Source organism: Rhinatrema bivittatum, chromosome 1 (assembly GCF_901001135.1).
Source record: "Rhinatrema bivittatum chromosome 1, aRhiBiv1.1, whole genome shotgun sequence".
Lineage (NCBI taxonomy): Eukaryota > Metazoa > Chordata > Amphibia > Gymnophiona > Rhinatrematidae > Rhinatrema > Rhinatrema bivittatum.
In genome coordinates this window covers 388,437,161-388,459,745 of record NC_042615.1, presented here as the reverse complement: position 1 = coordinate 388,459,745, position 22,585 = coordinate 388,437,161, and the positions used below count along the sequence as shown (strand labels likewise).

Here is a 22,585-nt window from a genome sequence, read left to right as displayed (position 1 = left end):
ATTATGACTGGTCAACATTATTAACAAGCATCTATATTATGTACTGGTAGTACTTTTGGCATTCTTTTCATGATATTTGCATTCTGCCACAGTACCTAGATTCAATGGGATTCACGTGATTGTGTGTTGTCTAAAAAGTGTGTCACCAACATGAAAAGTTTGGAAAGCTCTGCTGTAGAGAGTCGTTCCATTCCACAGCAGCGGTTATGTCAGCAAATTTTTTATTGCAGCTAGATATGAAGTAGCTCTATTATGGAAACGTGCTGAGGTCCCCTCTCTTCAGAAGGTCCTCTCTCGTTTATGTAACAACTATAGACTTATCTCATGGCTCTCCGTCATAAACGTGTGCCACTCTTCCGGAAAATCTGGGATCCCTTTGATAGATTACGTCAATCTCAGTCTTAGGGTTTGCTTGCCCTTTAGCTCATATTTACATGAATTCTGATTTACTAAGCGTTTCTATGCACTTTTTCACTGCATTTGTTCTAACTTTTAGTTCGCTGATGCCGTGTGCTCTCAATGTGCCTCTTCTTTATGGTTCTAGATCTGAATGTAAACACTCGATATTTTGTAGTTTGGTGGAACAGGCCTTATGATTATGAATATGCTAAAGCAAAATGCTGCGCTTGTGGGTAGGGGGTACTTATTGTGATAATTGGGTGCTTACTTGTTTTCTTACTGTATTGCTAGAGCCCGCTCTCCACCATCAGAGAGCCGCGCAGAGGGAGAAACTAAACACCGGAACCCCTAACAAAAGGAGAGAGAGCGAAGGGAAGCCGCCGAACACCCGCGGTGAGTCAGCCGCGCCCCTTTGAGCGAAGCAGCCTATCAGAAGGCAGCTCAAAGGCCTTTAAATCACAGCGTCTAACGTCGGCCGGAAACGCGCTCAGACGTAGACAGGAAGTGCTTTCAAACTTAAATAGACTCGCAGTCCTCCGGCGTCGCGCGCCCGAAGGAGCGCGATCTAAGGGGCCTGCCCCTTAGAGCGCCCCTTGGAGCGTCCCAGAGCCAAGCGATAATTCACACCAATACCTCCAAAGCTCTTTCAAAAACCTTCCAGGTCAGAACGACGCCCCCAGTCGCAATCGGACACACACTATAGCCTTGTCATTAGAATGCTAAGTATATCTCTTACAAAGCCCAAACAATCACCTTTACCCTAATTTTGCACTCTTCACCGCAATCTCCAGCACGCATCTAAATCGTCTTCCAGCAAACACTCACCTACCTTCTCACAGCAATTCCACTCTTCCAATCCTCATCCAGCAGCCTCTCATCCAATCTTCATCCAGCAGCCACTCTTCCAATCTTCATCCAGCAGCCACTCTTCCAATCCTCATCCAGCAGCCACTCATCCAATCCTCATCCAGCAGCCACTCTTCCAATCCTCATCCAGCAGCCACTCTTCCAATCCTCATCCAGCAGCCTCTCATCCAATCCTCATCCAGCAGCCACTCTTCCAATCCTCATCCAGCAGCCTCTCATCCAATCTTCATCCAGCAGCCTCTCATCCAATCCTCATCCAGCAGCCACTCTTCCAATCCTCATCCAGCAGCCTCTCATCCAATCCTCATCCAGCAGCCTCTCATCCAATCCTCATCCAGCAGCCTCTCATCCAATCCTCATCCAGCAGCCTCTCTTCCAATCTTCATCCAGCAGCCTCTCATCCAATCTTCATCCAGCAGCCACTCTTCCAATCCTCATCCAGCAGCCACTCTTATCCAATCTTCATCCAGCAGCCACTCTTCCAATCCTCATCCAGCAGCCACTCTTCCAATCTTCATCCAGCAGCCTCTCATCCAATCTTCATCCAGCAGCCTCTCATCCAATCCTCATCCAGCAGCCACTCTTCCAATCCTCATCCAGCAGCCTCTCATCCAATCCTCATCCAGCAGCCACTCTTCCAATCCTCATCCAGCAGCCACTCTTCCAATCCTCATCCAGCAGCCACTCTTCCAATCCTCATCCAGCAGCCACTCTTCCAATCCTCATCCAGCAGCCACTCTTCCAATCCTCATCCAGCAGCCACTCTTCCAATTCTTCATCCAGCAGCCTCTCATCCAATCCTCATCCAGCAGCCTCTCATCCAATCCTCATCCAGCAGCCACTCTTCCAATCCTCATCCAGCAATCACTCCTCCATTCTTCATCCAGCAGACCACAATGTACATGGGCCTCCCAATTCCAATACTCCAGCACAGAACCTTTCTCACAGCAAAACACTCTTTGATCTCACGACCTCCCACCTACAAATCCCTTATCCCCATCATGATTTCCCCGTTTACCCAAACTTTAGGCCTAGCTCTCTTTTCTTTGATACTATTCAACGCACAATCACTCTCCAAGAAAACACTAATTCTCAACGACATTCTCTTGGACAAAAATCCTGACCTCTGCGCCTTAACTGAAACATGGCTTAAACAAACGGATACCGCACTACTAAACCAACTTCCAACTCAAATCTATGATATCTTCTCTATCCCCAGAAAGAAAAAAAGGGGTGGAGGTATCCTCCTAGCAGCCAAAAAAGAGCTAAAAATCACTCAATTCCCAATCAACTCTCCATCAAAAATAGAAACAGGCCTATTCAAATCTGACAGTCTACAAATCCTTCTAATCTATGCTCCTCCAGGCCTTCTGGAATCCGATGCTTCACCCATCCTAGAATTAACAACAACTTACCTAAATCTGGAGCATCCCGCTATAATATTGGGAGATTTCAACTTACACGTCGACAACCCCATTCTCTCAACCAATTGCGAATCCTTCCTAACCGCCATGTCGGCCATAGGGTTCAAGCAGATCATAAATAAACCCACCCACAGAGCAGGTCACACCCTGGACCTTATATTCGTAAACTCTAGCATCTCTCACTCAACTCCACCCAAATGCCAACCTGTTCCCTGGTCTGACCATACTTTAATATCTTCCGCCTTCTTGCTAGAACAAATAAGCAAAAAACCTGTCCCACAACCTGAATTCATTTACAGGAAATCTTGCACATCCGAGGAATTACACAATCATCTTGGCCCAGAACTCCCTCTCATAGACATCTCATCACCCAACTCAGCCCTCCACTCTTGGTCCATGATAACAGAAACTGCAGCCAACAATCTCTGTCCTCTGGCAACAAAAAAACTCGAACACAACTCCTCCAAAAGACAACCTTGGTTTAAAGAAGAACTTCAAAAACTGAAACACTACCTCCGACAGAAGGAAAGCAAATGGCGAAAAACACCAACACAGACATCCCTCTCTGCTTACAAACTCGCACTCCACCAATACAAAAGCGCTACATTAAAAACAAAAAGGGACTTCTTTGCACAGAAGATCCACCATATTATCTTTGATTCCAAAGCCCTCTTTGCCTATGTATCTAATTTAACGCAAACCATGACTCCTGACATCCCTGCCAACCTAGCACAAGAAAAAGCAGAGGAGTTGGCCCTCTTCTTTAGCAACAAGATCTCCAACCTAATAACACAGCTGAGAACCAACACTTCAACACCACCCAACACATACTTCCACCACAACAAAGACATTACTCTACAATCCTTCGAACCCATCACTAATTCTGAAATACTGTCTACACTGAAGAAAATGAAACCTTCATCTCACCCTTTAGACCACATCCCATCCAAACTTCTCCTGCTAATACCAGACACAATCTCCAATGCTCTGACAGACATTATTAACTGTTCTCTAGCACAAGGAATCTACCCGGACAACCTGAAAATTGCATCCATCAAACCGCTCTTAAAAAAACCCAACTTAAATCCTAATGATCCTACTAATTTCCATCCTATATCCAATCTCCCTTTCATAGCTAAGGTAATGGAAAAATTAGTTAACTTCAGACTCTCCGACTACCTCGAAGAACATAAAATTCTGTTCCCATCTCAATATGGCTTCAGAAAAGCTTTAAGCACCGAATCACTACTAATTTCACTGACCGACTACCTCATCATGGGCCTGGACAAAGGTCACACTTATTTACTGATCCTCCTGGACCTCTCAGCCGCCTTTGACACGGTTAACCACTCCACCCTACTAATCCAATTAGCAAACATCGGAATAACAGGAACAGCACTATCATGGTTCAAATCGTTCTTAGGGAACAGAAAATACAAAGTCAAAATTCACAACAAAGAATCTCAACACTACTCTTCATCTACGGGAGTTCCACAGGGCTCCTCCCTTTCACCAACGCTCTTCAATATCTACCTGCTCCCTCTTTGCCAACTGCTAACCAACTTAAACCTTAAACACTTTCTGTATGCAGATGACGTCCAGATAGTCATCCCCGTCAAGGAATCATACACCAAAACTCTAGAATTCTGGGAAACTTGTCTTCAAAAAATTGATGGACTCCTCTCAAACCTTAATCTAATACTAAACTCTTCAAAAAGCGAACTCCTCCTAATTTCATCTGAAAACAGTAACATCGACACAAATCCTCCACCCAATTTACAAACTCCACAAGTAAGAAACTTGGGAGCTATCATGGATAACAGGTTAAACCTAAAAGCATTCATAAATCAAACTACTAAGGACTGCTTCTATAAAATCCAAGTCTTAAAAAGAATAAGACCACTCTTCTATTTTCATGACTACAGAACTATTCTACAATCAATAATTTTTTCGAAACTAGATTACTGCAACTCTTTGCTATTAGGTCTTCCATCATCTCACACCAAACCCCTTCAGATGGTCCAAAACACGGCTGCTAGAATATTAACTAACACACGGAGAAGAGACCACATATCACCAATCCTCAAAGATCTGCACTGGCTGCCAATTCATTACAGAATCATATATAAGTCCATAACCATTATTTACAAAGCTATACATCAACACTCTCAGCTCACCCTTCAAATTCCTCTCAAAAAATTCACGTCCAAAAGACCAATCAGAGAGTCCTATAGAGAAACCCTACAAGTACCACCCTCCAAATCCATGAGGCACATAACCGCCAGAGACAGGGCTTTCTCCACTGCAGGACCAACATTGTGGAACTCCATCCCACCAGATTTGCGACAGGAACCCTGCCTTCCTACATTTAGGAAAAGACTTAAAACGTGGCTATTCACGAAAGCCTTTCCTGAACTAAACTAAACCTATTCCATTATTACCTATTCGCTCAGACTTTGCCTTAATCATAGTAATTAATATCCCTACCTCATAAGGGCAATTCTTCAACGCTATAAGCACATTGACTGGCATATATGTTATATATATTTAAACCCCTGCTTCTTTTCTCTGATCCAAGTTATATTACTCCCTTGTTTTATTGTAACTGCATTCCTTAGCCTTCTCTTGTTTAACGTTTTTTACTACTATTACTATTATTTTATTATTATTATTACTTAGATCAATGTTATTTATTGCCTTTTGTTCCCTATCTACTTGTTAATTGTAAACCGACATGATGCGATATTTATCGCGAATGCCGGTATAGAAAAACTTTAAATAAATAAATAAATAAATAAATAAATAAATAATGTGCACACCCAATAAAAAAAATGTCAAACACAAAACACATTTTTTGAATGCTGGCCAAACATATACTCTGCCACTTTGGAAAATGGGTTTTATATATGCTGTATTATGAGCTTATTAAAGGAAACAAGCTTAAAATTACTTGAAATCTGGCAGGGCACATCCAAGCATAAGGAACATCAACCCAATGGCTCCTCCAAAGGACAGGCTTATCAGAGCTGTAATAAAAGACAAAACCAAAACACTGAAATTAGGTTTATGATGTTTTATGGATGATCAAATGACAGAATTTTTTCAAGAGGTTAAGGGCTATAGCACAACTGATTTTCAACCTAATTCAAGGAAACAGACATGAATGAGAAATGACTACTTACCTGATAATTTCCTTTTCTTTAGGACAGTCAGATGGATCCAGAACAAGTGGGTTATGCACTTCTACCAGCAGATGGAAATGGAGCAAACTAACATCACAGTATATATACTCCTGCAGTGACATCAGCTTGCCAGTATTCTCGTCAAAAGCAACTGTGGACAGACTAACAAAACTTGATTGATAACCATTTTAATACCCAGCCAACAGGCAACACTGAGCTCAAACAAGAATGTATTAATACGTCTAGGGACTGTATGAACACGTACCAGTAATCCCTGTAACATGTAGCCATAGAGGCAGCTAAGGGTGGGAAGCTGGATTCATCTGACTGTCCTAAAGAAAAGGAAATTATCAGGTAAGTAGTAATTTCTCATTTCTTAGTGTCCAATCAGTTGAATACAGAACAAGTGGGATGTGTAACGGCTATGTCCTCCAGGGCCTGCACATCCAGATGATAATACCTGTAAAAAGTGTGTAACAAGGACCATATTGCAGGTCGGCAAATGTCGACAGGAGACAATTTCACTTCCGCCCATGACACTGCTTAAGCCCCGACATGACTAGGTAATGGCTTCCCAGCATCAAACATATACAGCCGTGACTACCTCCTTAAACCAGTGAGCTATGGCAAATCACGAGACCAGCTCTCCCTACCTAGTACCGCCATGAAGGACAAACAGGTGATCAGTCTTCCGTAATGGCTCAGTAACCTCCAGATACCGGACAATATGTCTCTTGACATCCAAGGGTCACAACAGACAATACTCCTCTACATCTCTCTCATTGTGCAGAGATGGCAGGGAGATGGACTGATTCAAGTGACAGTCAGTGACCACCTTCGGTAAAAGAGAAGGAACGCTTTGCAGCTATACTGCCCCTGGAGTCACCCGGAAGAATGGCTCCAGGCAAGATGAGGCCTACAATTCAGAAACCCTACGCGCAGAACAAATTGCCACAAGAAACACTGCTTTCAAGATCAGTAACCGCAAGGTCAGGTTACACATTGGTCTAAAATGTAGTACCCGCTAAGAAATCCAATACCAAATTAAGACTCCATAAGGGCACCGGAAACCGCAAAGGACGACGAAAATGTTTCACTCCTTTCAGGAAACGGGCCACATCAGGATGAGCCATTCACCTGACCTCTGAAACAGGCAAGAGCCACTATTTGTACCTTTAAGGAATTAAATGTCAAGCCTTTATTCATGCCATCATGCAAAAATTCCAAAATGAGCAGGATTTTGACTGAACAAGGAAGAGTACCTCGATTCTCACACCAGGCCTCAAACGCTCACCAAAACTGCACATAGGCCAAGGAATTGGAGAACTTTCTAGTTCTTAGCAAGGTGGAAATCACTGCCGCAGATGATTATCCATGTTTCAGCAAGCGAGCCCTTTCAAGGGCCATACTGTAAGACAAAATTGAGTTGGATCTTTGTGAAGAATAGGACCCTGCTGCAACAGATCCCTGTGTGCTGGAAGCCAAAGGGGTGATTCCGCCAGGAGCTGCCACAGATCCGCATACCACAGTCTCCTGGGCCAATCCAGAGCAACCAAGAGCACCATCCTTCTGTTGCGCTCGATCCTTCGGACTACCATGGAGGAAAGGCGTACAGTAACTTGTCTTCTGGCCACTCCTGCACCAAGGCAGTGATCCCCAATGACTTCGGATCTCTCCTGCGACTGAAGAACTGCAGAACTTTCGCATTGTGAGAAGTTGCCAGTAGGTCTAGAAACAGGTGACCCCAGCAATTCAGAATCAGCTGAAACGCCTTGTTTGATAGCACCCATTTTCCTGGGTCCAGACTTTCCCAGCTGATAAAAGTCTGCTCTTACGTTGTCTTTTCCTGCTATATGCGAGACTGAGATCTGGAGACGAAATTTGGCCCATTCCATAAGTTGATCTATCTCCTGCGACACTTGTTGGCTCTTGGTTCCATCCTGCCAATTTATGTAAGACATAGTTGTTGCGTTGTCCGATATTATCCGGACTGCTCAACCCTGCAGCCTGTTGCTGAACTGCAAACATGCAAGCTGGACTGCTCTGGCTTCCAAATGATTGATGTTCCAGAGAGACTCTTCTGCATCCCAGTGCCCTTGCGCTGTCAGCTCCTGACCATGAGCTCCCCAACCATGGAAGCTCGCATCTGTCATCTGTACTAGGCAGTCCAGTGGTGCTAGGGAAATTCCCTTCCTCAGATTATCTGACAGTAGCCACCACTGCAGTCAGGAGGAGACCTCCATTGGCAGGTGGAACCGAACGATCCAGAAACTGCAGGTTCCCCAGACACAACAAGAAGCACTGAAGAGGATGAATGCATGCTTTCGCCCACGGTACCACTTCCAGTGTTGCCGCCATTAAACCAAGTACTTGCAGATAGGACAATATGGTCAGGCACAGAGTGTTAATCAATAGAAGTAGCTGTGTCATCTACTTATGAATATGAGCTTCCGGCAGAAAAACCTTGCCCTGCTTCGTATCAAACCAAACCCCAAGGTATTCCAACGACTGAGCAGGCTGAAAACTGCTCTTGGCCAGGTTCAGGGCAGTCGAGCTCTTGCAACCTGGGAGATTGATCACCTGTCGGGTCACCAGGCAGGTGTCTTCTAGTAACTTGGCTTGAATCAGCCAGTCATCCAGATACTAGGATCCCATCCTCTCTCAATTCTGCCACAACTACCATCAATACCTTGGAAAAGGTCCTGGGAGCAGTGGCCAGACCAACAGCCAGTGCCCGAAACTGATAAATGGTGACACAGAACTACAAACAGCAGAAAGCACTGATGCTCTAGTCGAATGGGAAGATACACTTCAGATAGGTCCAAAGAGGTCAAATTCTCCGACTGCAAGGCCATTATCACCAAACGCAAAGACTCCATACAAAAATGTGTCATCCAGAAATGGATGAAAGGATCCCTCTTTCTTGGGCACAACAAAATTAATTGAATATCGCCCCATATTTTCTTGAGACGTGGACACTGGAATCACAGCCCTCAGACTGAGAAGCCTTGCCAAAGTATCCTCCGCTGCCTGCTTCTTCTGTGGGGAGTGGCAAGGAGAGACCATGAACATGTCTCGAGGAATACTGCGAAAACTCCATTGCATATCCTTTTATCACCTCCAGGACCCACTGATCTGATGTGATCTTGACCCACCTCTGATAGAAGAGTGTCCCCTTATCTCCTGTTTCTGGGGGTGGGTCGATAAACCTTCATTGGGAGGCTTGGGAGGATCTACTTCCCGAAGCCCACTCCCCTTCTGGGTTGTCTGTGACGAAAGGACTGAGACCTACCAAAAGGCCAAGTTTTCTGAAAGGTCGCTCCTCTATAGGGTTGAAAATGCTTTGATCCCCTAGCACAGGGGTCGGGAACCTTTTTGGCTGAGAGAGCCATGAACGCCACATATTTTAAAATGTAATTCCATGAGAGCCATACTAACTACAACCCCCCACCTTCCTGACTCCCCCAAGACCTGCCAAATTAATTTACTACAACCCTCTACTCTCCTGACGCCCCCCCAAGACCTGCCAAACGTCCCTGGTGGTCCAGCGGGGGTCCAGGGCTCACAGACAAATCTTTAATAAAAACGTAAGAATCTAACAAAACCCCCCACCCTCCTGACGCCCCCCCAAGACCTCCAAAATTAATTTACAACCCCCCACCCTCCTGATGTCCCCAAGACCTCCAAAATTAATTTACTACACCCCCCACCCTCCTGACGCCCCCCAGGACCTCCAAAATTAATTTACTACAACCCCCCACCCTCCTGACCCCCACCCCAAGACCTGCCAAAAGTCCCTGGTGGTCCAGCGGGGGTCCAGGAGCGATCTCCTGGACTTGGGCTGTCAGAAGTCAAAATGGCACCGACGGCCCTTTGCCCTCACTGTCACTGGGGTCGACCAATGGCGGCGGTAGCCCAGTGACATAGTAAGGGCAAAGGGCCGTCGACGCCATTTTGATTACTGGCAGCCGACAGCCCAAGTCCAGGAAATCGCTCCCGGACCGCTCCTGGACGCCCGCTGGACCACCAGGGACTTTTGGCAGGTCTTGGGGGGCGTCAGGAGGGTGGGGGATTTTGTTAGATTTTTACTTTTTTATTAAAGATTTGTCTGCGAGCCAGATGCAGCCATCAAAAGAGCCATATCTGGCTCGCGAGCCATAGGTTCCCGACCCCTGCCCTAGCACGATCTCTCATGCTAAAGAAGCATAGTATCTGCTTCTTATCCTCCCATAACAGAGGAACTGGTGATTCGCCCCACTTACTGGCCAGCTTCTCCAACTCGCTCCCTAACAAAAGCGAGCCTTTAAATGGCAATTTCGTGAGGTTAGCCTTGGAGGCTGCATCAGCCAACCAATTCCTCAGCCATAACTGATACCTGGCCGCTATTACCGAAGCCATCCCTTTGGCTGAGGTGCAGACCAAACTGCAACCTGCATCTGCCAAGGTGGCGACCACTGATTCTGAAACTGCCCTGGAATTCACCCCAGGAGTCATCAACCACTTGAGAGCGAAGCAAACAAGAGCAAGCCACCAGGGAACAACAAGAAGCTATTTGCAAAGTCAATGCCACTGCTTAAGGATAGCAAATATTGCTTACCTGTAACAGGTGTTCTCACAGGACAGCAGGATGTTAGTCCTCACATATGGGTGACATCATCAGGATGGACCCAATCACGGAAAACTTCTGTCAAAGTTTCCAGAACTTTGACTGGCCCCTATGGGCATGCCCAGCATGGCACCAACCCTGCAGCCAGCAGGGGTCCACCTTCAGTCTTTTTTGAAAGCTACAGGCAGTGCCGAAAAATAAAACAACAAAACGTTACGAACCCAAAACCGCGGGACGGCGGCCAGGTTTCGTGAGGACTAACATCCTGCTGTCCTGTGAGAACACCTGTTACAGGTAAGCAACATTTGCTTTCTCACAGGACAAGCAGGATGGTAGTCCTCAGATATGGGTGAGTACCGAGCTGAGGATGTCCGAACATGCACCAAATGTACCCAACGGCGTGCAACAGGCACAACAACTGGGGTGGAATTTGGTAGAGGGCATCCTGAACCCCACCGGGCAGGCGGATGGGTGTTGGTACGTCACGTTGGAAACAGGTTACGCAGGACAGACTAGCCGAAGATGGAATCTTGCCTTCCAGCGTTGTCCAAGCAATAGTGGGCTGCTAAAGTATGGAGGGAACTCCAGGTGGCAGCCTTGCAAATATCAGGAAGCGGCACTGATCGAAGATGTGCTACTGAAGTTGCCATGGCCCTCACAGAGCGTGCTTTAACACGGTCTTGAAAAGGAATGCCTGCTTGCTGATAGCAAAAAGATATGCAGTCCGCTAACCAGGAGGAGAGAGTCTGCTTACCCACAGGTTGCCCTAATTTGTTGGGGTGGAACGAGACAAATAACCGAGTGCTTGTCCTGTGGGCAACTGTACTGTCTAGATAAAAAGCTAGAGCCCACTTGCAGTCAAGGGTATGCAGAGCCTGTTCCCCTGGATTGGAATGGGGCCTTGGAAAGAAGGTAGGTAGGATGATGGATTGATTAATGTGAAACTCCGAAACTACCTTAGGTAAAAATTTAGGGTGAGTTCGGAGTACCACCCGGTCCTGCAGGAGTTTAGTGTAAGGCAGATAGGTAACTAAGGCCTGTAACTCACTTACCCTGCGAGCTGACTCGATAGCCAAAAGGAAAAATCACTTTCCATGTAAGATGTTTTAGGTCACAGGAGTGAAGAGGCTCGAATGGTGGTTTCATGAGCCGACCGAGAACAGGATTAAGGTCCCAAGAAGGGGCCGGAGGATGTAAAGGTGGCTTGATGTGGAGCAAGCCCTTCAAAAATCGTGTTACGAGGGGTTGTACCGAAATAGGGACATCCCTGACACCTTTATGGAAGGCGGCTACCGCACTGACATGCATTCTAATGGAAGATGTCTTTAGACCTGACTGACAAATGCCAGAGATAGTCCAAAAACCTTGAGATTGGACAGGAAAAGGGATCAAGGGACTGAGAGGTGCACCATGATGTGTACCGTTTCCATTTATAGGAGTAAGATTTTCTCGTGGAAGGCTTCCGTGAAGCAATCAAGACACGTGAAACTGGATCTGAAAGGTTAAGTGGCTGAAGTATTAGCCTTTCAACATCCATGCCGTCAAAGGCAAGGCCTGAAGATTGGGATGGCGCAGGCACCCGTCGTTCTGAGTTATCAGGAGCGGGTCCTTTCCCAAGGGAATGTGCCTGCGGATGGAGAGATCCTGGAGTATGGGAAACCACACTTGGCGTGGCCAGTGAGGTGCTATCAGGATCATGGTTCCCTTGTCCTGACGTAGCTTCACTAGGGTCTTCGAGAGAAGAGGAAGTGGAGGGAATGCATAGAGTAGACCGGTTGCCCACAAGAGGGAGAATGCATCTCTGGGCTGAGAGCCTTTGCTGCGAATGAGAGAGCAGTAGTTGTCCACTTTGTAGTTCTGAGGGGATGCAAAGAGATCCATCTGAGGATATCCCCATTGTTGGAATATCGAGGCTGCTACCGAGGGGTTGAGAGACCACTCTTGCGGTTGGAAGACGCGACTTAGCTTGTCTGCCAGTACATTGTCCACTCCCGGCAAGTAGGTGGCCTTGAGGTACATCCACTGGGAGAGAGCTTCTTCCCAAATCTGTGCAGCCTCCTAACACAGAAGGAAGGAGGCTGTGCCTCCCTGTTTGTTGATGTACCACATGGCCACCTGGTTGTCCGTCTGAATCAGGATGACCTGATTTGATAGGCGATCCTGAAAAGCCCTGAGAGCATATCGCATTGCTCGAAGCTCCAGGAAATTTATTTGCTGTTTGGCTTCCTCTGGAGACCAAGACCCTTGTGTCTGCAAATCGTCCACGTGGGCTCCCCACCCAAGGTTGGAAGAGTCGGTGGTGAGAATGACTTGAGCATCTGGTAATTGAAAGGGCAGTCCCCGGAGGAGATTGAACTGATCTTGCCCCCAGGCCAGAGACAGGCGGAGTGGGTTGGTGATGTGGACAATGGTCGAAAGAGGCTGAACAGCTTGAATCCATTATGACCTCAGAGTCCAATGCTTGAGTCTCATGGCCAAGCAGGCCATTGGAATAACATGTACTGAGGACGCCATGTGTCCCAGGACAAGGAATTGGCGAGCTGTTGCTGTTTGCTGAGACTGCAACTGGTAGGCTAGAGATACGAGTGTCAGAGCTCATTGTTGCGGCAGAAAGGCTTTTGCCTGCAAGGTGTCCAAGTCTGCCCCAATGAACAACAAGGTTTGAGATGGGACTAAAAAGGATTTTTTGTAATTAACAAGAAATCCTAGAGAAATCAGAGTGCATAAAGTCAAATCGAGGGACGACCGAGCAGCTTGCTGGGTTGGAGCCCTGATTAACCAGTCGTCCAGTTAGGGGTAGACGTGAACACCTTCTTTCCTGAGGAAAGCTGCGACAACCACGAGACATTTGGTAAATACTCGTGGTACAGTCGCTAGGCCGAACGGGAGCACTCTGTATTGATAGTGCTTGGGGCCTACTAAAAACCTCAGGTACTTGCAGTGAGATGGAGTTATCGCAATGTGTGTGTATGCTTCCTGGAGTTCCAGAAAGCAGAGCCAGTCTCCTCTTTGTAGAAGAGGTAGAAGCGATCCCAAGGTTACCATCTTGAACTTTTCCCGCTGGAGGTACTTGTTGAGAGCATGTAGGTCCAGAATTGGACGTACTCCTGATTTTTTGGGGATCAGAAAGTACCAGGAATAGAACCCTAGGTCTTGCTGCGAATGTGGAACGGATTCTATTGCTCTTGAGTGGAGAAGGAGGGAGACCTCTTGATCCAGAAGAATGGAGTGTTCAGAAGTTCTCCACGTCTGTAGAGGTGGGGAGTCCGGTGGCAGGACGAGAAAGTTCAGATGGTAACCCTGAGCAATGATTGCCAGTACCCATTGGTCGGTTGTGACTGACTGCCACATGTTGTGAAAGTGGCACAGTCGACCTCCCACTGGTATGCTTGGCAGAGGAATCCGGCTGCTGCTCTCCAAGCAGAAGTCAAAAATCGGAAGCAGGTCCTGGCTGGGGAGCTGCTTGTGGCTTTTGCTTTCGGGCTTGGCGAGGCTGAGGCTTTTGATAAGGTCTCGTATTACAGGACCTTGCTGGTGGTGGATAGGCCTTCCTTGGATGGTAGAACGACTTCTTAGAGTCCTTCCTGAAGGGCTGTCTTAAGGAGAAGCATGAAGGCATTGAGGAGAGCTGTTTAAGGGTCTCATGATGGTCTTTTAATTCAGCCACCATTCGTTGGATCTGTTCAAACAGATTGTCTCCTACACATGGTAGGTTAGACAGCCGGTCTTGTACTTCTGGGCGAAGGTCAGAAGATTTGAGCCAGGCCCACTGTCTTGCCGAAATGGCAGCTGCAGACACTCTGGTAGAGGTGTCAAATATATCATAAGATATTCGAATCTCATGTTTTCCAGCCTCAAATCCTTTGTTGACAAGGGTTTGTAGCTGGTCTTGGAATTGTTCAGGGAGGGACTCAGAAAGGTCCTGTATCTGCTTGAAGATGACCCTATTATATCGGGTCATATAAAGCTGGTAAGCAGCAATTCGGGAGATGAGCATGGCCCCTTGGAACACTCGTCGACCAATATTGTCTAGGAACTTTTGTTCCTTAGCAGGTGGGGTAGATGAGTGAGGTTTTGACCTTTTTGCCCTCTTTTGAGCCAACTCTACCACAACTGAGTGGTGGTCGAGCTGGGATTTTTGAAAACTTGAGGCTGATTGCACTAAGTAAGTAGTGTCAGCCTTTCTGTGTACTGGAGCAATTGATCCAGGATTTTCCCATTTCTTTTTGAGGAGATCCAGAAGAACTTGGTGAATGGGTATAGAGGTAATCACCTTGGGGGCATCCAGGAATTGGAGTAACTCCATCATCTGGTGCCTGTCATCCTGTTCCGTCTGAAGTTGAAAGGGAACCAACTCAGACATTTCCTTCACAAAATTTATGAAAGAGAGGTCATCTGGAGGAGAACGCTTCCTACTTTCAGCGGGAGAAGGAGGTGAAGGTAAGTCATCAGTGTCTGTTGAAGTATCATCACCCCAAGTGTCATAAGGGTCAGCAGACTGACCTGTAGGACGAGAAGGAGGTTGGATACCTGAAGACCCGGGTAAGGCTCCGAGAAACTCGAAGGAATCCCCGGGGGCACCGATGATGGCATGGAAGGCATCGATGGCGCCTATGGACGTATCGGCACAGATGGATGAATTGGCATCGATGGCTGAGGCAAAACACCCGATGGAGGAATGCAAAACGGTGTTTCTCCTCCTGATGAAGCTGTCAACGGGGAGGGCACCGGAGCCATCGGAGACCCGGGATCCATCGGTGGAAAGGCAGCCATCAGCGCCTCCATCCAGGATAGCAGCGGTGCCAACGCTGTGGGAATCGGGTCGATGACTGGTTCCACAGTCGGTGCCGGAGGAACCTGAAGACGTTGCATCGCCTTGTCGATGGCCTCCTAAACCAGCCGGTCCAGTTCTTCTCGGAGACCTGAAGCAAGCAGCTCCGACTCCGGAACAGAAGAGGGAGGCAGAGGCACAGTCGGAGGGACCACCTTTACAGGCGGAATCGCGACTCCCAAACCCCGAACGGGTGAGGGTGGCCTCGATGACCCAGTCGCAGGAAGGGTCAGTGCCTTTCCTGGACGGGGCTTCTTCAACGGTGGCGAGGTCCATGATTTTGCTCCCTCGACGGTCCGAGTCTTACGATGAAACAGTTGTGAGGGCCTATTGGGCGAATGGGTGTGCTGTTTGTAGTAGGCGAGCACACGCTTACAGTCTAGAGTATGGCATTTTCTTTCATTGTCATTTGCATGAGGTTTTGGATGGAAGGTGGGTAAGGTGATGGTCTGGTTAATATGGAAACTGGAAATCACCTTTGGTAGAAAATTAGGGTGAGTGCGTAAGGTCACTTTGTCATGGTGAAATTGAAGATAAAGAGGGTAGTGAACTAAAGCTTGAAGTTCACTAACCTATCTTGCTGAAGTTAAAGCAGACAGGAAAAGCACCTTCCTTGAGAGGTATCGAAGGTGACAAGTGTCTAATTGTTCAAAAGGAGGTAGCATCAGTTGTTCGAGGATTATATTAATATCCCATGGCACCGGTGGTATCTTCAATGGTGGACGTAGGTGTAACACTCCCTTCATGAACCTGGATACAAGCGAATGACATGAAATAGATTCTCCGTTTAGAGGACTGTGGTAAGCTGCTAAAGCGCTTAAATGAACTTGGACTGAGGAGGTGGCGAAGCCTTCACTGTAGAGAAGATGGAGGTAGGAGAGAAGGTGCTCTGGTGGACAAGTTAGAGGGTCCATCACCACTGTTAAGCACCAGGAAGTGTAGCGCGACCACTTTCTTTGGTAGTTAAGTCTGGTCGAAGGTTTCCTCGAGGACAGTAATATTTCTTGAAGGGAAGGAGAAATGTCTAAGTTCGGGTACACGAGCCTTTCAGTCTCCATGCCGTGAGGTGTAGGGAAGAGTGAAGAGGATGCAGTAGTGATCCGCTGTCCTGAGTAAGAAGTTGAGGGTTGCTGCCCAGGGGAATTGGGTTGCGGATGGACAGGTGTAGTAGGTAGCTGTACCATGGTTGTCTTGGTCATGCTGGCGCAATGAGAATCAGATCCGCCTGGTCGTCGATGCATCTCTGGATCGTGCGAGAGATGAGTGGTATCGGAAGGAACGCATACAGTAGGTTGTGAGACTAACTTATGAGGAAAGCGTCTGGAGTGAGCCTGAGTGTGTTCGGGTACACCGAGCAGAGGTTCTCCAGTTTCCTGTTGCTTTCAGGTGCAAAGAGGTCAAAGGAAGGAAGGCCCCAAATGGAGAATGTGTTGCGCAACATTTTGATCTAGTTCCCATTCGTGGGGATGAAATTCTGCTTAGTTTGTCTGCTCTGGAATTATTGATCCCGGGCAGATAAGTTGCTTGAAGAGAGATGGATCTGTGTTGAGCCCACTTCAGTATCTGAACTGCTTTCTTGCAGAGGCTCCAAGAACCAGACCCTCCTTCTTTGTTTATGTAGAACATTGTACCTTGATTGACATGTGAATCATCACTACTTTTTCCCGTAGGGAGTTTTTGAAGGCTCGAAGGACATTTCTGACCACTTTGAGTTCCAGAAGAAGGTTTATGTGCAGTGTGCGTTCATATGTGGTACATAGACCTTGTGTTTGTAACTGGTCTAGTGAGCTCCCCATCCCTTGGGGGATGCATCTGTGGTGAGAATTATGTGATGCCGAAGGGGCCGTAGAGGTGAGCCAGTTAACATCATCAATAGGAGCAGCCACCATTGCAGGTCTTTCTTCAAGCTATTGGTTAAGGTTATAGGAGTCGACAATGGATAGAGAAATTGGGTCCATTGGCCTTTTAGACCCCACTGGAGGCGACGCATATGTAGGCGCGTATGAGGTACTATGTAAATGGACGCCGTCATGTGTCCTAGTATGGTTAGGATTTGGCGAGCCGGAACTGTTGTACTGTGAAGTAGAACTGAAGACAGTGTGGAGAGAGCTAATGCTCTTGGATGTGGTAGGAAAGCCTTGTCTTGAATCATGTCAATGTTGGCTCCTATGAATTGCAAGGTTTGAGTCTGTTCTAGATTTGATTTTTCATAATTGATAAGGAGACCTAGATTGTCTAGGCAAGAAATAGTTTGAAGTAGATTGTCTCGTAGGAGAGTCTGATTTGATGCTACTAGGAGCCAATCATCCAGATAGGGAAATATTTGCACCCCTTGATGACGAAGCTGTGCCAGAGTCACTGCTAGACATTTTGTGAAGACTTTGGGGCAGAGGATAGGCCAAATGGAAGAACCTTGTATTGGAAGTTTGGTTGTCCGCCTGGAAACAAAGGTAACACCAGGAGTTGGGATGCATTGGTATGTGAGCATATGCATTCTTCAAATCCAGTGAACATATCCAATCCTTGAGTTGCAGAAACGGAAGAATGGATTTAAGAAGTCATTTTGAACTTCTCCTTCTGGAGGTGTTTGTTGAGTGAACATAGGTCCAAGATGAGACACAGGCCCTCCTGAATTCTTGGGAATTAGGAAGTATTGAGAGTAGAACCCTTGATGAAATTGCGGGTAAGGCAATTTCTGAATGCACTTGTTCTGGAGAAGAATATTGAGTTCCTGTAGAATAGAACTCCGGTGTGATGTGTGTTGTTTCTGAGGAACTAAGTGGGGGAGGGTTGGGAGGGATGAGAAATTGAGAGAGTAACCATGCTTTATTATTGTGAGGACCCAATGATCCGAAGTGATGTGGTTCCAGGCTGGAAGGAAGCCGGACAACCTGCACCCCAACAGCAGTGTCTGTGATGGTGGCAGCATGAATCTTAAAAACCCGGCTGGGTTTTTGCAGGTTGAGGGTCATTCTGTTGACATGGCCGACGAGGGGCTCTAGCACATTGACGTGATGGCTGGTGCTGATAAGGCTGTTGCCTCGATGGTTGATATGATGGAGGCTTATAGTATGGGTAAGGCTTATAGGTTTTAAATGTTGTTCTTCAATATGGAGTAGAAGAAGGATATGGACGCCGGGAAGTAAATGGTTGGTGAGGGGAAGTGAGCGAAAGGACTGCTGTCTTCTGCTCCTTAAGCTTTGTCACTGTGGCAGTGAACTTATCCTCAAATAGATTTTCCGGACGGCATGTCAGGTTTGCTAACTTATCATGCACATCGTCCCTTATTGTGCTGGAACGGAGCCATGTCAGGTGTCTCACTACTATGGCATTAGCCGAAGTTTTGGAAGAGATAATCCTTCTTCCAGGCTGTGGTATTGAGTAGGCAAACAGGAGTCCTGGGAACCCTGTTGGAGATGTGGCTTCAGCGCTTGCAAATTTTTGAAAAGATATTGCGTGATGTAAAATTGGTGGTTTTATATATGGGCATTCAGCATCCCAGATTGAAATGACTTTTTTGCAAAGTCATCCAGTGTTTTATTGTTTCTGGTTGGTGGTGTATTAGAATGGAGTCTCAATTTACGAGCCTTCTACATTGCCGACTCTACCACTATGGATTGATGTGGGAGCTGGACTGTTAAATAGAAAGGGGAATCCTTCATTCGGTATTTAAGATCTATTTTGCATGATGTTGGAGGAATGGATAGCAGGGTATCCCATGACTTCTCCATCAATGTGGTCAAAACGGAATGTTGCGGCAACGCCACCGGTTCATTAGGCGTGTCAAAAATTCTGAAAATGCCTGATGTGGATCAGGGACTCTCTTTGTCTCCACATTGAGCATCTGACCCACCTTTTCTATGAATTGAGAGTAGGTCAGATCTTCTGGAGGCGAGGAGGGCTCAGGGGGAACCTCTGCCGGATCAGAAGGGTAGCCCGTCGATGAATTAGATGAAGAATCTGAGTCTGGAATATCCTCAACTGGTGAAGAAGGTGAGGCTGGTAGGTCTTTCAGTGCTGGACCTGGTAGTGCAGGGTTCTCTGGAATCGGTGACGTAGGAGGAGAGTGATGAGGTGGCAGACGAGACTGCTCCACAAATTGTAAGAATTGGCTCAATATATTCGTTATCTGTGGCATAGCCTGGTTAGCCAGTCCTGATGTCGATGGCATAGGCTGTGGGTCTACAACTGGTGGTATAGTGGGCCGGAGTACGCCTGATTGTGTTCGTTTCTTGCCTGGAACCTTTTTTATAGGTGGCACTGTTTGAGGATGATCAGGGGCAAGGGTGCCCATCGAGGTCAGAGAAACAGTTGATAACGCACCAGGTGACGTTGAAGCAGTAAGTTGAATCACAAGCAGATTGTGATAAATTGCAGGAAGACCTTGTGGGACTGGAAAATTGGGCATCGAAATGGCAGATGAAATTTAATGTGGATAAGTGCAAGGTGATGCATACAGGGAAGAATAACCCATGCTAGTTACACAATGTTAGGTTCCACATTAGGTGCTACCACCCAAGAAAGAGATCTAGGCGTCAAAGTGGATAACACATTGAAATCGTCAGTTCAGTATGCTGCGGCAGTCAAAAAAGCAAACAGAATGTTGGGAATTATTAGAAAGGGAATGAATAAAACGGAAAATGTCATAATGCCTCGGTATCGCTCCATGGTGAGACCGCACCTTGAATACTGTGTACAATTCTGGTCGCCACATCTCAAAAAAGATATAGTTGCGATGGAGAAGGTACAGAGAAGGGCGACCAAAATGATAAGGGGAATGGAACAGCTCCCTTATGAGGAAAGACTAAAGAGGTTAGGACTTTTCAGCTTGGAGAAGAGACGACTGAGGGGGGATATGATAGAGGTGTTTAAAATCATGAGAGGTCTAGAACGAGTAGATGTGAATCGGTTATTTACTCTTTAAGATAATAGAAAGACTAGGGGGCACTCCATGAAGTTAGCATGTGGCACATTTAAAACTAATCTGAGAAAGTTCTTTTTCACTCAACGCACAATTAAACTCTGGAATTTGTTGCCAGAGTATGTGGTTAGTGCAGTTAGTGTAGCTGTGGATAAGTTCTTGGATGAGAAGTCCATTGCCTGCTATTAATTAAGCTGACTTAGAAAATAGCAACTGCTATTACTAGCAACAGTAACATGGAATAGACTTAGTTTTTGGGTACTTGCCAGGTTCTTATAGCCTGGATTGGCAACTGTTGGAAACAGGATGTTGGTCTGACCCAGTATGACATGTTCTTATGTTCAGTATCTGATAAACGAGGTGGAGAGATGTCTGGATCAGATTCAATAACCAGAAGAGGTGAAACCTCTCTGGGTTTTTTGTGACCTGAGTGGTGTTTTTTAGGCTGACTTTGCGTCGGGTACATCGATAAAGAGCAGACTGCGGTCAGTCAAGGATGTGACGCAGTGGTTTCTTTGCGTTGAGTGCGAAAATGCGTCGGCCTGGCATGGCTGACGCTTCGCTTTTTTGCTGGTGCGTCAATGCTTCGGATTGGAGCCAGCGTGTTGATCTTCAGAGTGCCACTGCTCCAGTATAGCATGCGACCATGATGCCATCAACGCATCCCCTGCACCAATTTTTGGCGGGCCAGCAACAATGCATGTTCTGACCGGGGTGAGGGGGGGGGGGGGGGGGGAAGTTGACAGTAGAAGCCCTCCTTGATGAAGGACACTTTTTTCCTCCTTTTTGGGCCTGGGGAGGACCTGGTGGAAGCCTCGGAAGGGGCACAGGAGCCCGATGGTATAGACTTCATTTCTTGCAGTTTGGCAGCCCGTTGATGCTGTGCTCGTGGGGACATGCGTCCGCAGTCCGCACAATTTGCCTGGTCATGTAGATGACCCAGGCATATATAGCAACAAATGAAGCCATCAGTAGCCGACATTATCTTGCCGCAGGCACAAAACTTGAATCTCGGACGAGGCGTGTTTCTGGAAGTTGTCCTGCTGGTGATCTTAACCCTTTTTTTTTTTTTTTTTTTAACTTTTTCCTCACAGAAACTGTTATTTTATCTGGAGAGAAGAGCTCCGTGTGTCTAACCGTCGTGTGGAAAAAAACTGACTGAGGAGTCTCTTGCAGAGCAGGGAAGATACAAGAGGGAGCACCTAGCTAAAGGAAAATTGGTTCTTACCTGCTAATTTTCGTTCCTGTAATACCATAGATCAGTCCAGACAAGCAGGTTTTATTTATCCCTACCAGCAGATGGAGATAGAGAACAAAAGTTTGGGAACTGACACATATACAAGAGTGCCATCTGCAGTCCCTCAGTATTAATCGATACCCAAGCCAAGATAAGGGAGAAGTTCTCGTCCCATCCAGAGATCCCGAGCCCAATTTGGAAACCCGAGCAACTCCACTGATTGGTTTACATGAAAAACAGACACCACCTTAGGAAGAAACAAAGGTACCGTAGGCAAGGACACCGTATCAGACGATATCCGGAGAAATGGATCACGGCACGAAAGCGCCTGCAATTCCGAAATCCTTCTAGCCGAACAGATAGCTACCAAAAAGACAGTCTTCAGAGTCAGGATCTTCAAAGATACCCAATTCAAAGGCTCGAACAGCTGCTCGCAAAGGACTCGTAGCATGAGATTAAGATTCCATTCCAGACAAATGCGACGCAGAGGTGGACGGAGATTTTATTTATTTATTTATGGTTTTATATACAGACATTCATCAGGGATATCACATCGGTTTACAGTAAACGATAAACTGCACATAATATACGCTTGACAAATAACAATAGAACGGTTAAATAAGAACTTAACAGAGAACATGCCTAAAAGTCTAAAGATAAATGTATGGGACAGTGAAGTTGAATAAAGAGGAAACGTATGTACAGAGTAGTAGGGTTATATACAATCAATTACAATGCTATTCAACATGTGGACATCTTAAATAGATGAGGCCAGAGGAAGCTTGCTGTGAGTGTAGGGGCGTAGGATTAGGTTTTTTTTGTTTTTTTTTAATGTTTTTAGGCAGTCTTCCTGGCGAAGGTCTACGGGCATTTTGTTCCATAGGACAGGGCCAGCTATGGAGAGATGTTTGACTCCTCGTAGAAAACGCACCACATTTGGATGGGATGCCAAGGCCTTTCCCTGGATTCTCCCTCTGAGACAACCCAAAGCAGAAACCTGGACCTGAAGGGAACTATGAGCTAATCCTTTGGATAAACCCACCTGCAAAAAAAAAAAAAGTCAAAATATGGGACACAGACACTTGAAGAGGGTCCAATCCCTATTGTCCACACCAGAT

General features: G+C 46.6%; 1 protein-coding gene across 1 annotated transcript in view; it reads right to left on the bottom strand.

Moving 5' to 3' along the window:
• The window catches only part of LEPROTL1 (leptin receptor overlapping transcript like 1), a 99,529-nt gene that overhangs the window by 64,939 nt on the left and 12,005 nt on the right, over window positions 1-22,585 (bottom strand). The window contains exon 2 of the mRNA XM_029601668.1: window positions 5,641-5,716. Within this exon, the coding sequence (XP_029457528.1) occupies window positions 5,641-5,716 (76 nt within the window). The remainder of the gene's footprint in view (window positions 1-5,640; window positions 5,717-22,585) is intronic.